The sequence below is a fragment of the Podarcis cretensis genome (genome assembly GCF_951804945.1).
Source record: "Podarcis cretensis genome assembly, chromosome: 4".
NCBI lineage: Eukaryota > Metazoa > Chordata > Lepidosauria > Squamata > Lacertidae > Podarcis > Podarcis cretensis.
The window spans coordinates 826,395-841,314 of NC_137173.1; the positions used below are offsets into that span (position 1 = coordinate 826,395).

The following is a 14,920-nucleotide window of genomic DNA, read 5'->3' on the forward strand; positions in this document are numbered from 1 at the left end:
TAAACTTCTGTCTTTGTCATTCTCTTTCTAACATTTCTCACCATTCATTCTCTGTTTTGAATTCTTGTTGCTCTTTCAGAAAAGGGATCGTTTTGCAGAAGTGGACCTGGATTCCTGTGAGGCAGAGAGGCCTCCGTTGGACACCAGAGAGAGGCCACTGGGTAAGGAGGAAGGTGGCTTTTCTCCATTTGGTCTCGTTCTGTTGGTTTTCCAACTAATCTGTGAGTTCCTTTTTTTTTGGGGGGGGGGGAACAGTTGGGAACAAGGGTCCAAAGGAAGGGAGAAATAGTTTTGCACAACTAACATGAAATGGGCACAAACGTCCAAATGTTCTCAGCAGGTAAGGCTTTCTCAAAGGCCCATCTGTAGTTAGAGATGCCCTGTTTCACCTGTGAGAGAAGTAGGCACTCCTGGCATCCTGCTTACGTTTTTTCTCTTGCAGGTGACAGAATGATGCCGGCAAGACCTCCTGGTCCATCTTTTCATGGGGGCAGAAGGGAAGCAGCGGCTGTGGAACCAGATCAGGTCAGGGGAAGCTGCCTTGTGGGGTCAGAGGCCGAGGGATGGAGCAATGTCATGGACTGGTTGGGCACAGAGGAATGGTGGGAGGAAGCAGCCAGGGAACCAGGAAAGGAAGACATCTCAGACCCCACGGAGTGGAGGTGGAGGAAGGATGGGCGGTCAGAGGGAGAAGCCTGGGAAGAGGAGGTGTCAGAAGCTGAAGGGACAACAGGGTTTAGTGAGCTGGGAGACTCTGTGGAAGAATGCAGTGCAGAATCGGAGGCAGAAAAGGAAGGAGACGAGTGGGAGGAGGGAGGTCGAGAGTCAGAGGTGAGTCAGGTTAAGGAGGAGTCAGCGGGGGCTCCCTCTCCTTCTGCCAGATGCCACCCTCCCTGCTTGTCTCTCAGAGCCAGGAGACGTCTGACAATGGAGGAGCAAAGGCAGGCTGCACACTGGCACACTGTTCAATCGCTTGCCAGAAACCCCAGAGAGGAGGGGGCTTGGAAAGCTGTGGGGAGTTGGGGGCCTTCACTCTTGGCAACTGCTTTTGTGGAGGAAGACACTGTCTTAAAATTCTACTCAATATTGATCCAGAGCAGAACTACAATGTATAGTTAGCAGAGTGAAATTGTAAAGACGTTGCAGTATTCCCCAAAATAGACCAGAGGCAATTGTATTTCATCCAGCAGAGCTTTACTGCTACTGAAGGCAAATGAGCATAATGGTCCCACATCCAAAACGTTCAGGATTGGCCCTGTCCATAAGAAATCCAGTTGCAGCAGACTTAACTGAAATTTCCCACAACTTATAATAAATTTAAAACTTAAGACTCAGCATACTATGTACAGAACACCAGAAGGAAGAGAGAGAGAGAGAGAGAGAGAGAGAGAGAGAGAGAGAGAGAGAACCCAGGCTCCTTCTGGCCTCTTCTTATAGTCAGCATGACCTTGACAGAAGACATAACAGAACCACTTTAACCCAGCTGTACTCAGCTTCTCTGAAGGAATAACCCAAACATCAGGAACCTTCTGCTTGTTTCTTTTACGCAGAGAAGCTTCCGGAACCCTCTTGAATTAATTAGTATTGTTGTTTTTGTTTAGTCGTTTAGTCGTGTCCGCCTCTTCGTGACCCCCTGGACCAGAGCACGCCAGGCCCTCCTGTCTTCCACTACCTTCCGCAGTTTGGTCAGACTCATGCTGGTAGCTTCGAGAACACTGTCCCACCATCTCGTCCTCTGTCATCCCCTTCTCCTTGTGCCCTCCATCTTTCCCAACATCAGGGTCTTTAATTCCGGCGAGGGATTCATCCAGTCCAGCCTTTCGCATGATGAATTCTGCATATAAGTTAAATAAGCAGGGAGACAATATACAGCCTTGTCGTACTCCTTTATAGGAAATATCAATATCAGATCCATACTTTCTGCACTAAGAAATGCAAAGTGACAGACCCTCCGGGAATGAGCTGCTCATTACGCCTGAAACTCAGCCAAGTCTGTGAATATCGTGTTCTTGCTGATAAAGAGTAAACTCCAGCTGTGAACTGTGGGATTTCCTGCCCAGATAACTCTGTGACACCAGCCTTCTGAATGTCGCCAGTAGGATTCATCTCTAGTTGCAGTTTTTATGGGATCCTAGAGTTGAAAGGGACCCCAAGGGTCATCAAGTCCCGCCCCCTGCATTGCAGGAGTCTCAGCTAGATCCTCCAAGACAGATGGCCATCCAAACTAGGCTTCTTATATTTCTATATTCATCACTGAATGCTAAAATAGGCTTCTAAGCATCGGACAGACGATAACAAATAATGTCCAGGATTCACCTAGCCAGCCCCATCCGCTGCAAAATGGGGCCTGCCCCCCACTCCTCCCCCTCTCCATGCCCCCAGGAACCCCTTGAATTTGGCTCTAGGGCATTGGAAGGGAACCTCCCCAGAACAACTCACGAGGAGAGGAGAAAGTGGATCCTTCCATCGGGGAAACTGGAATCCCTGCGTAGGCAGAATAACGTGGAAAACATAAGCTGGAGAACCACCTATTTGCACAAAGACAAATACCCGTAATTAAAAGCAGAATAAAATAATTGAATTTAAGCATTGAAATAGCTACCCATAATTCAAATGTGCAGCAAAGCAATCCTACTGAAATAACGCAGCAGAATTAGATAAACTAACAGGAAGGATTCAAAACCGTCGAGACCAGAAATCCACGGAAGACTGGAGTAAATTTACGGACTATATGAAAAGTAATTGTGAAGAACAGACGACGTTTGTAGGGTTGCAAGAAGTTTTGTGAGGAGTATTATTAGAAGTATGGAAAAAATGGAGAAGGGGGAGGATGATTTGTTAAGAGATGTAAAGGCAATGTAAAGTTAAGAAATGCATAAGAAGTGGTGAAAATGGTGGATCATCAGAGGTGCTGATGGAAGTCCAAAAAGATTGTATGAGGGATAAGTTTTGTGGTACATTTTATAATTTATTAGTTAAAATTAAAAAAATATATATAAAAAGAAATAGCGCAGCAATTAAGAGGAAGGAAACCACAGAGCATTGTGTAGCAGATCATATTTCTGCTGTCTCAGAGGACGACATTTCCCTTTTTCTTTTAGGGTCCAGTGTGTTTTGAAGATGTTGCTGTTCATTTCACGGACGAGGAGTGGGCGTTGCTGGATCCTGACCAGAGAGCTCTGCATAAGGATGTCATGGAGGAGAATCGTAGGATCGTGGCCTCTCTTGGTAAGGCTCCCTGTGGGATCGTCCTATCTGCTTGGAAATTCAAAAAATACCTCTATGTGACAAACCTCACATATTTTCACAGAGCTCAACAGCGCCCCCTACTGTTGGAAAAGCGCCCAGGAAGGCCACCACCTTCCCAAGACACTGGGGTGTCTCTCCGGTGGTCTCTCTCTGGCTGTAAATCTTCCTCAGTCCAGAGAGACCCCTCCCTCCTGAGAGGAGTACGCTCGTCTTCTGGCATCTCATTGCAGAAGAAAAAGACAATCAGTAGCTATAAACTACTTTATTTACAGTCCATATATACAGAGAACCCACCAGCATGTCCGCTCTCTCTCTCTCAGCAGCAGTACAGAACAACATCTCACACAGAAGTGGAAGTGACTTCTGTCGCAGTACTCAACAGTACCGAGACTCCCTGTCTCACGCTCTCAGACACTCACATGATATAAACAACCATAGTGCTACTTGCTGACCAGCTGGTGAGATAAAGATCCTGACACCTACAACACCTGGGAACCTAACACCCCCACAATAAACAGTAAATTACAGTTCTTTTCTGAGAACCATCTTCCTCCTGTTCTGCCTCTTTATACCACGGTTGGGCTGGTCTGAAATGCCCAGGCCATTTTAAATGTCAGCTTCAGAATTGTTAGGAAAGATAAGTAGCTTCTGTCAGGTTTTCTGTTTTTGTTTTCTTGGGTTGACCCAAGAGACGCCTGACATTGGCGATGGAGGGGATGCCATGACTGGGCCAAACAAAATCCGTCCCAGAGAAGAGCCAGGCTGATTGAATCTCCGGTATTAGTAGCAGTGATAATAATAGTAGTAATTTTTATTTACCCCCTGCCCATCTGACTGGGTTGCCCCAGCCACTCTGGGTGGCTTCCAACACATACATACACATGAAACATTAATAATAACCATCTGATCCCATACAAAAAAAACTTTAACTTTAAATGAACAGCTAGTGGCTAAATCGTGGAAACTTTTTAAAAAGTGTGTTTCCGAGGTTTGATGGCTCATAGCACCACTTTTTTCGGAGTGATACCATAGGAAAGATAATTTGATGAAGAATGCAATGCAATAACTTTTATGAAGGAGTATTTATTAGAACAGCAGTCATAAAAAAGAAATGTGAAACACATAGAAAAAGGGAGATATACAGAAATTCTCACCATGTCATTTAATAGTGACTTTGGTAACCTTTAGGTTTAATTCCGGCCTTACAACACCTTCCCATGGAGTGAAGCAAGTTTTTTAGTTCTGCAGCTGTGATAATGTGAAACCAAGATGGAATTATTAATAATAATAATAATAAAATTTTATTTATACCCTGGCCTCCGTAGCCAAGACCAGGCTCAGGGTGGCTAACAACCAGTAATAAAAACAAGTTGATTATAAAACAATTTAAAAGATTAAGATACAACATTAAAACATTAGGATGCAGCCTCTTCATGGGAGGAGAAAGGAAAAAGAAAGAGGGGGAGGGAATCAAACTGATTCTAAGCCAAAGGCCAGGTGGAACAACTCTGTCTTACAGGCCCTGCGGAAAGAAATCAGATCCTGCAGGGCCCTGGTCTCATGAGACAGAGCGTTCCACCAGGCCGGAGCCAGTGTTGAGAGGGTCCTAGGCCGTGAAGGGCTTGAAAGGTCAAAAGCAGCACCTTAAGTCTGACCCAGTACTCCACCGGGAGCCAGTGCAGCTGGAAAAGCACTGGGTGAATATGCTCCCACGGCAGAGACCCCGTGAGGAGCCTCACTGCAGCATTCTGCACCCGCTGGAGTTTCTGGGACAGCTTCAAGGGCAGCCCCGCGTAGAGCGAATTACAGCAGTCAAGCCTGGAGATAACCGTCGCATGGATCACTGTGATGTCCTTAGATCTTCTTGATGTAAAAGAGATTAAATCAGATTTTGGGTAGGGGGGAGATACCCACCACTTGGCCTTAATTATCCCATCCCAGTTGGCGGCTGTACGTGCATTAAAGTCACCACCCATTATTGATGGAATATTAGGGTACATAACATAGCGTGCCAATAAATGATCTTCCAGAGAATCCCATCTATAATGGAGGTCCGATATAAGACCACCTGGAGGAAGATAAACATTGGTGATTAATAGGGAGAATTTTTCGCTTGAAGTCAGACCTGTAAAGGCAAAAGGAGGAAAAGTCTGAACTAGCGAGAGTTTAGCACTCATTTTAAGCGATATGGCGATTGCAAGACCACCTCTGGACCGGCCACCTTTTTGGGCTCCTTTGCAACTTGGGGGAGCGCAAATGGTGCCCGCCGAGTCCCCACGTTGGCAGGCTTCCTCCGCCTGAGATTTTTAAAGGGTCCCCGCTTTGCCGCAGCGGTGAGACCCGATCCCAATCTGAAGCTCAGAGGGAATCCGCCATTAATCGTTGGCAATGACCCGGAAGTCCTGATTTTTAAATGCTTTATGTGCTTTGACCTTTGTTGTTGTTTAGTCGTTTAGTCGTGTCTGACTCTTCGTGGCCCCATGGACCAGAGAACGCCAGGCACTCCTGTCCTCCACTGCCCCCCGCAGCTTGGTCAGACTCATGCTGGTAACCTCGAAAACACTATCCAACCATCTCGTCCTCTGTCGCCCCCTTCTCCTTGTGCCCTCCATCTTTCCCAACATCAGGGTCTTCTCCAGGGAGTCTTCTCTTCTCATGAGGTGGCCAAAGTACTGGAGCCTCAGCTTCACAATCTGTCCTTCCAGTGAGCACTCAGGGCTGATTTCCTTCAGAATGGATCGGTTTGTTCTTCTTGCAGTCCATGGGACTCTCAAGAGTCTCCTCCAGCACCATAATTCAAAAGCATCAATTCTTCGGCGATCAGCCTTCTTTATGGTCCAGCTCTCACTTCCATACATCACTACTGGGAAAACCGTAGCTTTAACTATACGGACCTTTGTCGGCAAGGTGATGTCTCTACTTCTCAAGATGCTGTCTAGGCCTGTCATTGCCCTTCTCCCAAGAAGCAGGCGTCTTTTAATTTCGTGGCTGCTGTCACCATCTGCAGTGATCATGGAGCCCAAGAAAGTAAAATCTCTCACTGCCTCTATTTCTTCCCCTTCTATTTGCCAGGAGGTGATGGGACCAGTAGCCATGATCTTCGTTTTTTTGATGTTGAGCTTCAGACCATATTTTGCACTCTCCTCTTTCACCCTCAATAAAAGGTTCTTTAATTCCTCCTCACTTTCTGCCATCAAGGTTGTGTCATCTGCATATCTGAGGTTGTTGATATTTCTTCCGGCAATCTTAATTCCGGCTAGGGATTCATCCAGCCCAGCCTTTCGCATGATGAATTCTGCATATAAGTTAAATAAGCAGCGAGACAAAATGCAGCCTTGTCGTACTCCTTTCCCAATTTTGAACCAGTCAGTTGTTCCATAGCCAGTTCTAACTGTAGCTTCTTGTCCCACATAGAGATTTCTCAGGAGACAGATGAGGTGATCAGGCACTCCCATTTCTTTAAATATGCATGCCACCATTCTGGCTCCTGTAATGTCAATACTAAGTCATCTGCAAATGCTTTCAATTTGTACTGTTTGGCTCCGACTTAACCAATTGGTCCCTTCTAATCATATTTAACAGGACCGATATAAAAAGAAATGGGGAAATTGGGCAACCTTGTCGTGTCCCTTTCTCTATCTTAAATTCCTCTGTCACCACATTATTAACAATTAGTTTAGCCTTTTGTTCAGAGAATATTGCACTTATACCATTTCCAAAACCTTGACCAACCCCCATCCCCTGTAGGTTCTTCATAAAACTCCAGGAAATATTGTCAAAGGCTTTCTCCGCATCCACAAATATCAAAACAGCCTTGGTGTTAATATTCACTTTTAATTTCTCTAAAATGTTAATTATGTTTCTCGTATTATCAGACAAGTGTCTGCCCGGGAGAAAGCCTGCTTGATCTTTATGTATCTCTTCCACTAGTACTTTTTTTAATCTTTTAGCCAAAATATCTGCGAAAATTTTATAATCCACATTAAGCAGATATGGGGCGGTAATTCTTAAGCTGTGTCTTCTCAGACTCAGTTTTTGGTATAAGTGTAATGTAAGCTTCCTTCCACGACTCTGGTGCTTTTTTCCCTTCCAAAATTTCATTGCAAACTTCCTTTAGTGGTTGTATTATCCAACTTTTCAAAGATCTATAGTATCTTGAAGTTAAGCCGTCCGGCCCTGGAGATTTACCCAATTGCATATTCTAGATGGCACCTTCTACCTCCTGTTCAGTTATTTTATAATTCAACATTAGCTTGTTTTCTTGAGAGATTTTTTGTAGTCCATTTATTTTCAAAAATCGATCTATGTCAATTTCTTTCTGTGGCCCTTGTGTATATAGTTGCTTAAAGTACCTCTGGAAACAATTTCTAATCTCCACTGGGTTCTGTATATTCTTTCCTTCCACTTCCAAATTTTTGATAGTGTTGAGTTTTTGTCTTTTTTTATTTGCCAGGCCAGCAATTTCCCACATTTATTAGCCGACTCAAATGTCTTTTGTCTCATCTGTTTAATTTTCCATTCTATTTCCTGCTTCATCATTTTTATATATTGTACTTGATATAACTTTATTTCTCTCAAAATCTCTTGCAACTTTGGTTTTGCTCTCAGTTTCTTCTCACCTTCCTTTATTTTCTCCAAAATTTTGTCTTTCTTCTCGTTTTGAGTTCTCTTCTTTATTGCATTCTGTTGTATCAGGAACCCTCTCATGACCGCTTTACTTGCATCCCAGATTACTCTTTTTTCAACAGTAGTATTCATATTTATCTCAAAATAGTCTCTCAAGGTTTTTTGGGCCTTCTTAATCACTTCTTCGTCCCTAAACAAGGTGTCATTCATCCTCCATCTGAAAGAGCCAATTGGTGTTAGTTTCATCTCCATCTTTACAGCATTATGGTTGGAGCAAGTTTTAGGGCAAATTTCCACTTTTCTTTTTTTAATTTTTATAAATATTTATTAAGGTTTTTACAATATTACAAAATGAAAAAGAAAAAATACAAAATACAAATAGTTAAAAACAATTCAATCTTTTCATCACTTATCTTTCATTTACTTGTTTCCCGGACCTCCTCATACCTCCCTTTTTTGTATTCCAGTTCAATTTATTAGTTCAGCAATTCCTTTCCCTCCTTATTTTATCCTGATCTTTAATCTTAAATTATTATAGCATTAAATTTTTGCCTATTAAAAAACCATTTTTTCATATTCTTTTATACCATTACAGCTAGAAACCACTTAATTTCAATCCAACATCATTCTAACATTCATTAATTTTGCAGTATTTCTGTAAATAGTCTTTAAATTTCTTCCAGTCTTCTTCCACCGACTCTTCTCCCTGGTCTCGGATTCTGCCAGTCATTTCCGCCAACAAATTTCCACTTTTCTTGTCTTTGGAGCCAGTCCTCTAGTTACCCAAATTTGTCAATTCTTGTCCATGTCATTTTGGCTTCAGAGAAAAAGAGTTCCCTCTCTACCCAAGGGGTTCTTTGTTCTCCAAATAGCAACTAAATCCAAATTGTCAGTCATCTCAAAAAAAAAGTTATTGGTAGTCTGCCATCCTTAGTGACTACCTGTCTCTGTGCCTTGTCCATGTTTGTAGATAGTTTTCTAAAATATTAATAAATTCGGCTGATCGGGGAAGGTCCAATGAGGAAGTCTGCCTCCCCTCTCTTCTTTTTAAAAAATGAATATTTATTGAATTTTATAACAAATAAAAATATCTCAATCATCATGTTATATACAAATGTTCTCCCTCCCGTCCTCCGGACTTCCCTCAACTCCCCCTCTACTGAGTTATTTAGTTTTATTTATTGTGTCCTGCTTTATGTAAAAGTAAATTCCCTTATCATTTTGCTAAAATTTCTGTTACTATAATAAAGTTGTGAATGTTTATTCAGACCCTGCCAGTTGTTGTTTCTGCAAATAACCTGTAAATGGTTCCCAAACTCTTTTAAAATCCTTTTTGTCCTTCTCTCGTAGTTTCTCTGTTAGCTTAGCCAATTCTGCATAATTCATCAGTTTTTCTTACCATTGTTCTTTTGATGGTATTTCTTCCATCTTCCAATTTTGTAGTCAAGATATTTGCCGCTGTTGTAGCATACATAAATAATGTCCATTTTTCTTTTGGCAGCTCTTGATTTGAGATACCTAACAGAAAGGCTTCAGGATGTTTACCAAAGCTCATTTTAAACATTTTTTTCAGTTCATTATATATCATTTCCCAATATTTTTAATGCATTTGCATTCCCACCACATATAATAAAATGTTCCTTCCTTTTCTTGACATCTCCAGCATCTCTTATTTTCTTTCTTAAACATCTTTGCCATTTTCACTGGTGTGATATACCATCTATACATCATTTTCATGTAATTCTCTCTTAATAATATACAATCTGTAAATTTTATATCAACTTTCCACAGTATAACATAACACACTGACAAAAGTCAAGCTAAGCAAGTTGTGCTTCCTTTTTCTGGTTATTCCGCTATGACTTTTGATAGAATACAGATAATAATAATAATAATAATAATAATAATAATAATAATTTATTATTTATACCCCGCCCATCTGGCTGGGCCTCCCCAGCCACTCTGGGCGGCTTACATAAAAACCAAAAATACAGTAAAATATCACACGTTAAAAACTTCCCTGAACAGGGCTGCCTTAAGATGTCTTCTGAATGTCAGGTAGTTGTTTATCACTTTGACATCTGCTGGAAGGGCTTTCCACAGGGCGGGCGCCACTACCGAGAAGGCCCTCTGCCTGGTTCCCTGTAGCTTTGCTTCTCGCAATGAGGGAACCGCCAGAAGGCCCTCGGCGCTGGACCTCAGCATCCGGGCAGAATGATGGGGGTGGAGACGCTCCTTCAGGTATACTGGACTGAGGCCGTTTAGGGCTTTAAAGGTCAGCACCAACACTTTGAATTGTGCTCGGAAACATACTGGGAGCCAATGTAGGTCTTTCAAGACCGGTGTTATATGGTCTCGGCGGCCGCTCCCAGTCACCAGTCTAGCTGCCGCATTCTGGATTAGTTGTAGTTTCCGAGTCACCTTCAAAGGTAGCCCCACGTAGAGCGCATTGCAGTAGTCCAAGCGGGAGATAACCAGAGCATGCACCACTCTGGCGAGACAGTCCGCAGGCAGATAGGGTCTCAGCCTACGTACCAGATGGAGCTGGTAAACAGCTGCCCTGGACACAGATTTCACCTGTGCTTCCATGGACAGCTGTGAGTCCAAAATGACTCCCAGGCTGCGCACCTGGTCCTTCAGGGGCACAGTTACCCCATTCAGGACCAGGGAATCCTCCACACCTGCCCGCCTCCTGTCCCCCAAAAACAGTACTTCTGTCTTGTCAGGATTCAACCTCAATCTGTTAGCCGCCATTCATCCTCCAACCGCCTCCAGACACTCACACAGGACCTTCACCGCCTTCACTGGTTCTGATTTGAAAGAGAGGTAGAGCTGGGTATCATCCGCATATTGATGAACACCCAACCCAAACCTCCTGATGATCTCTCCCAGCGGCTGCATGTAGATGCTGAAAAGCATGGGGGAGAGGACAGAACCCTGAGGCACCCCACAAGTGAGAGCCCAGGGGTCTGAACACTCATCCCCCACCACCACTTTCTGAACACGGCCCAGGAGGAAGGAGCGGAACCACTGTATGACAGTGCCCCCAGCTCCCAGCCCCTCAAGACGGTCCAGAAGGATGTTATGGTCGATGGTATCAAACGCCACTGAGAGATCCAGCAGAACTAGGAAACAGCTCTCACCTTTGTCCCTAGCCCGCCGGAGATCATCAACCAGTGCGACCAAGGCAGTTTCAGTCCCATGATGAGGCCTGAATCCCGACTGGAAGGGATCCAAATGGTCCGCTTCTTCCAGGCGTGCCTGGAGTTGTTCAGCAACCACTCGCTCAATCACCTTGCCCAAGAATGGAAGATTTGAGACTGGGCGGTAGTTGGTCATCGTGGCCGCACCTAAAGATGGTTTTTTAAGAAGCGGTTTAATAACCGCCTCTTTCAGCGGGTCTGGGAAGGCTCCCTCATGGAGGGAAACATTCACCACCCCACGAAGCCCATCGCCCAGTCCTTCCCGGCTAGCTTTTATAAGCCAGGATGGGCAAGGATCCAGGAGACAGGTGGTTGGTTTCACTCGTCCAAGCAGCCTGTCCACATCCTCGGAGGTAACAGATTGGAATTGATAATTACATTCTTCATTAAATTATCTTTCTATTGATACATAATTTTGTGGTATTACTCTAAACGAAGTCGTGTTACGAGCCATCAAACATCTGAAATATACTTTTTTCCCAAAAGGCTTCCACAATTTTGGCCACTACTGTATATCAAACAAATCAACATTCAACAATCCATTAGAATATATGAATAAAAATGTTGGTTAATGACAACCAACAAAGGCAATGAACAAAGGCCCAACTCCCTTCAGTTCTTGATTTGTTCCTGAGACTCTAATCCCTTTTTTGTCTCCATTGCAGATTTTGATAAATTGGAAAACAAGAACAAGGATGAACATGACAAAACCCCCAGAGAGGAGAAACCACGCAAAATTTTGGAGTATGGAGCGAGCTGCAGTCAGAGCTCCCATTCCACTTCCCAACAAAGAATTCTCATTGGAAAGAAACCCTATCAGTGCGTGGAATGTGGAAAGAGCTTCAGTCAGAGAGGCCATCTCACTAAGCATCAGAAAATCCATACTGGGCAGAAACCCTATCAGTGCATGGAATGTGGAAAGAGTTTCAGTCAGAGTTGCCATCTCACTTCCCATCAGAGAATTCATTCAGGAGAGAAACCCTATCAGTGTGTGGAATGCGGAAAGAGCTTCAATCACAGCTCTGCTTTCACTAAGCATCAGAGAATTCATACAGGGGAGAAACCCTATCAGTGCATGGAATGTGGAAAGAGCTTCAATAAGAACTGCCATCTCACTAAGCATCAGAGAATTCATACAGGGGAGAAACCCTATCAGTGCATGGAATGTGGAAAGAGCTTCAGTCAGAGCTCCAATCTCAATTCCCATCAAAGAATTCATACAGAGGAGAAACCCTATCAGTGCATGGAATGTGGAAAGACCTTCAGTCGGAGAAGCCATCTAACTTCCCATCAGAAAATTCATACCGGGGAGAAACCCTATCAGTGCAGGGAATGTGGAAAGAGCTTCAGCGAGAGCTCCTCTCTCACTTCCCATCAGAGAATTCATTCAGGAGAGAAACCCTATCAGTGTGTGGAATGTGGAAAGAGCTTCAGTACGAGCTCCTATCTCACTTATCATCAGAGAATTCATACAGGGGAGAAACCCTATCAGTGCATGGAATGTGGAAAGAGCTTCAGTACGAGCTCCTATCTCACTTCCCATCAGAGAATTCATACTGGGGAGAAACCCTATCAGTGCATGGAATGTGGAAAGAGCTTCAGTGAGAGCTCCCATGTCACTAAGCATGAGAGAATTCATACAGGGGAGAAACCCTATCAGTGTGTGGAATGTGGAAAGAGCTTCAGTCAGAGCTCCAAGCTCACTTCCCATCGAAGAATTCATACTGGGGAGAAACCCTATCAGTGTGGGGAATGTGGAAAGAGCTTCAGTCGTAAGAGTGATCTCACTTCCCATCGAAGAATTCATACAGGGGAGAAACCCTATCAGTGTGTGGAATGTGGAAAGAGCTTCAGTCAGAGCTCCAAGCTCACTTCCCATCGAAGAATTCATACAGGGGAGAAACCCTATCAGTGTGTGGAATGTGGAAAGAGCTTCAGTCAGAGCTCCAATCTCAATTCCCATCAGAGAATTCATACTGGGGAGAAACCCTATCAGTGTGTGGAATGTGGAAAGAGCTTCAGTCACAGCCGCAATCTCAGTTCCCATCAAAGAATCCATGCAACGGTTGGAAAAACCATTATCCAGCTTTAGGAGCCAGGCAAATCTGCACCTTGTTAACCAGGCCTTTGCCTAATTGACATCTAATTCCCTTTTAAAATGTGGTAGTGAGGGGGGTTACAGATGTATATTATGTGTTTTTATATTGTCTTTTTATGTTGTAACAGTCCTGAGACATGTGGGAACAGGAGTCGACTTTTAGAGGCTGAGGGGATTTTGCTCCCCAATGATATATTTGAGGGGGGCACCCCCCCCAGTTGATAGGCATTGCCATTCCAATGCCCTTTATGCATCATGCGATTGTGCAAGGCAGGCCTTACCTGGCCCCCCACCAATATTTTATTCAAGTTGGCACCACTGGGTTGGGTAGTATACAAATTAAATAAATACATAAATCACCTTCCTTTGCACATGTTTCAGCTTGTCAATATCCATATTTATTATCATTTTTAATATTTAAAATGCCCTCCATCTGAAGATTTCACAACAGAAACATACAGGATGAAAGCATGGCTTTCCCAAAAACAAGTCAAGCCAGAGAAATCTCTCCTCCCCTTTTTATGGATGGAGTTACAAACTTTGTTGATCAGGGAACAGCTGTGGAAATAGTGCATCTTGATTTCAGTAAGGCTTTTGACAAAGTCTCCAGTGATCTTTCTGTGAGAAACTGGTAAAATGTGGGCTGAACAAGGAAACTGTTAATGGGATTTGACTGACCAAACCCAAAGAGGGAAAAAAAATTTCCTTCCAGTAGCACCTTAAAGACCAACTAAGTTAGTTCTTGGTATGAGCTTTCGTGTGCATGCACACTTCTTCAATGGCAGACCAACATGGGCAGACCAACCCGGCTACCTATCTGTAACTCAAACCCAAAGAGGACTCCTTCATTGGTTCCTCATCATCCTGGGGGAAAGTGACAAGAGGGGTGCTGCAGGGTTCAGTCCTGGGCCCGTTGTTGTTCAGCGTCTTTATGAATGAGTTGGATGAAGGAACTGAGGAGATGCTTATCACATTTGCGGACGACACCAAACGGGGAGCGGAGGCCAATGTCGCAGAAGGCAGAATCAGATCAAGGGCAGGAATAGTACCACTTTATTCTGCCTTGGTCAGGCCCCACCCAGAATACTGTGTTCAGTTCTGGGCATCACAATTTAAGTATCCAAAAGGTGGGGGAACACAATCCATATTCCTTTTATAACACGTGGCCAATGTTTATTGAATACATAAATTGTGAAGACTGTTGCCGGAATCTACCCAGCACTCGTGGAAATATGTGGCGTGATCTTTTAGAATAAGAGAGAGGTAGGCATCCTTTCGGCGATGGTTCCCCACTCCAGTTTGCCTCTGTCGGCCCCTGATGCCCCTTTCCTGTGGCCCCTGAATGGCTCTCTCCTCATCCGTCTCTCTCGGGAGACAATGGGGGACGGCTCAAGCGGTGGGGAGATGGCAAGGCCTGCTGGGGCAGCTGGCTGCTGTGACGGACAGCAGAGCCAGAGCAGAGTCTGGGGGTGCAGTGCCTCACCATTCCACCAGGGGGCCAGAGCCGCTTTCTGATTGGCTACCCAGAGGGGGGGTGGCGCCAGGACTTTTGGAGGGAAAATAAAGGGAGCCATTTCTGAGGGGATTTGAGATGAAAAACTCAGTATGGAGGCCAATTGGCCGAAGTATTGTGAAATTCTGGAACAAGAAGGTGACAGGTTAAAATTGCAGACCTTTGAAAAATTAAAGAATAAAGTGCGAGACTGGCTCCATTACTATCAAATAAGGGAAGTATATAATGTGA

The 14,920-nt window shown here is 44.1% G+C and overlaps 1 protein-coding gene across 1 annotated transcript in view; it reads left to right on the forward strand.

Annotated features, from left to right (window-relative positions):
* Window positions 1–13,962, forward strand: part of LOC307214742 (uncharacterized protein) — a 42,774-nt gene extending 28,812 nt beyond the window's left edge. Inside the window, exons 5-6 of the mRNA XM_079973704.1 lie at window positions 3,102–3,228; window positions 11,744–13,962. Of these exons, the coding sequence (XP_079829830.1) occupies window positions 3,102–3,228; window positions 11,744–13,170 (1,554 nt within the window). The 3' untranslated portion in view covers window positions 13,171–13,962. The remainder of the gene's footprint in view (window positions 1–3,101; window positions 3,229–11,743) is intronic.
* Window positions 13,963–14,920: the final 958 nt, after the last annotated feature.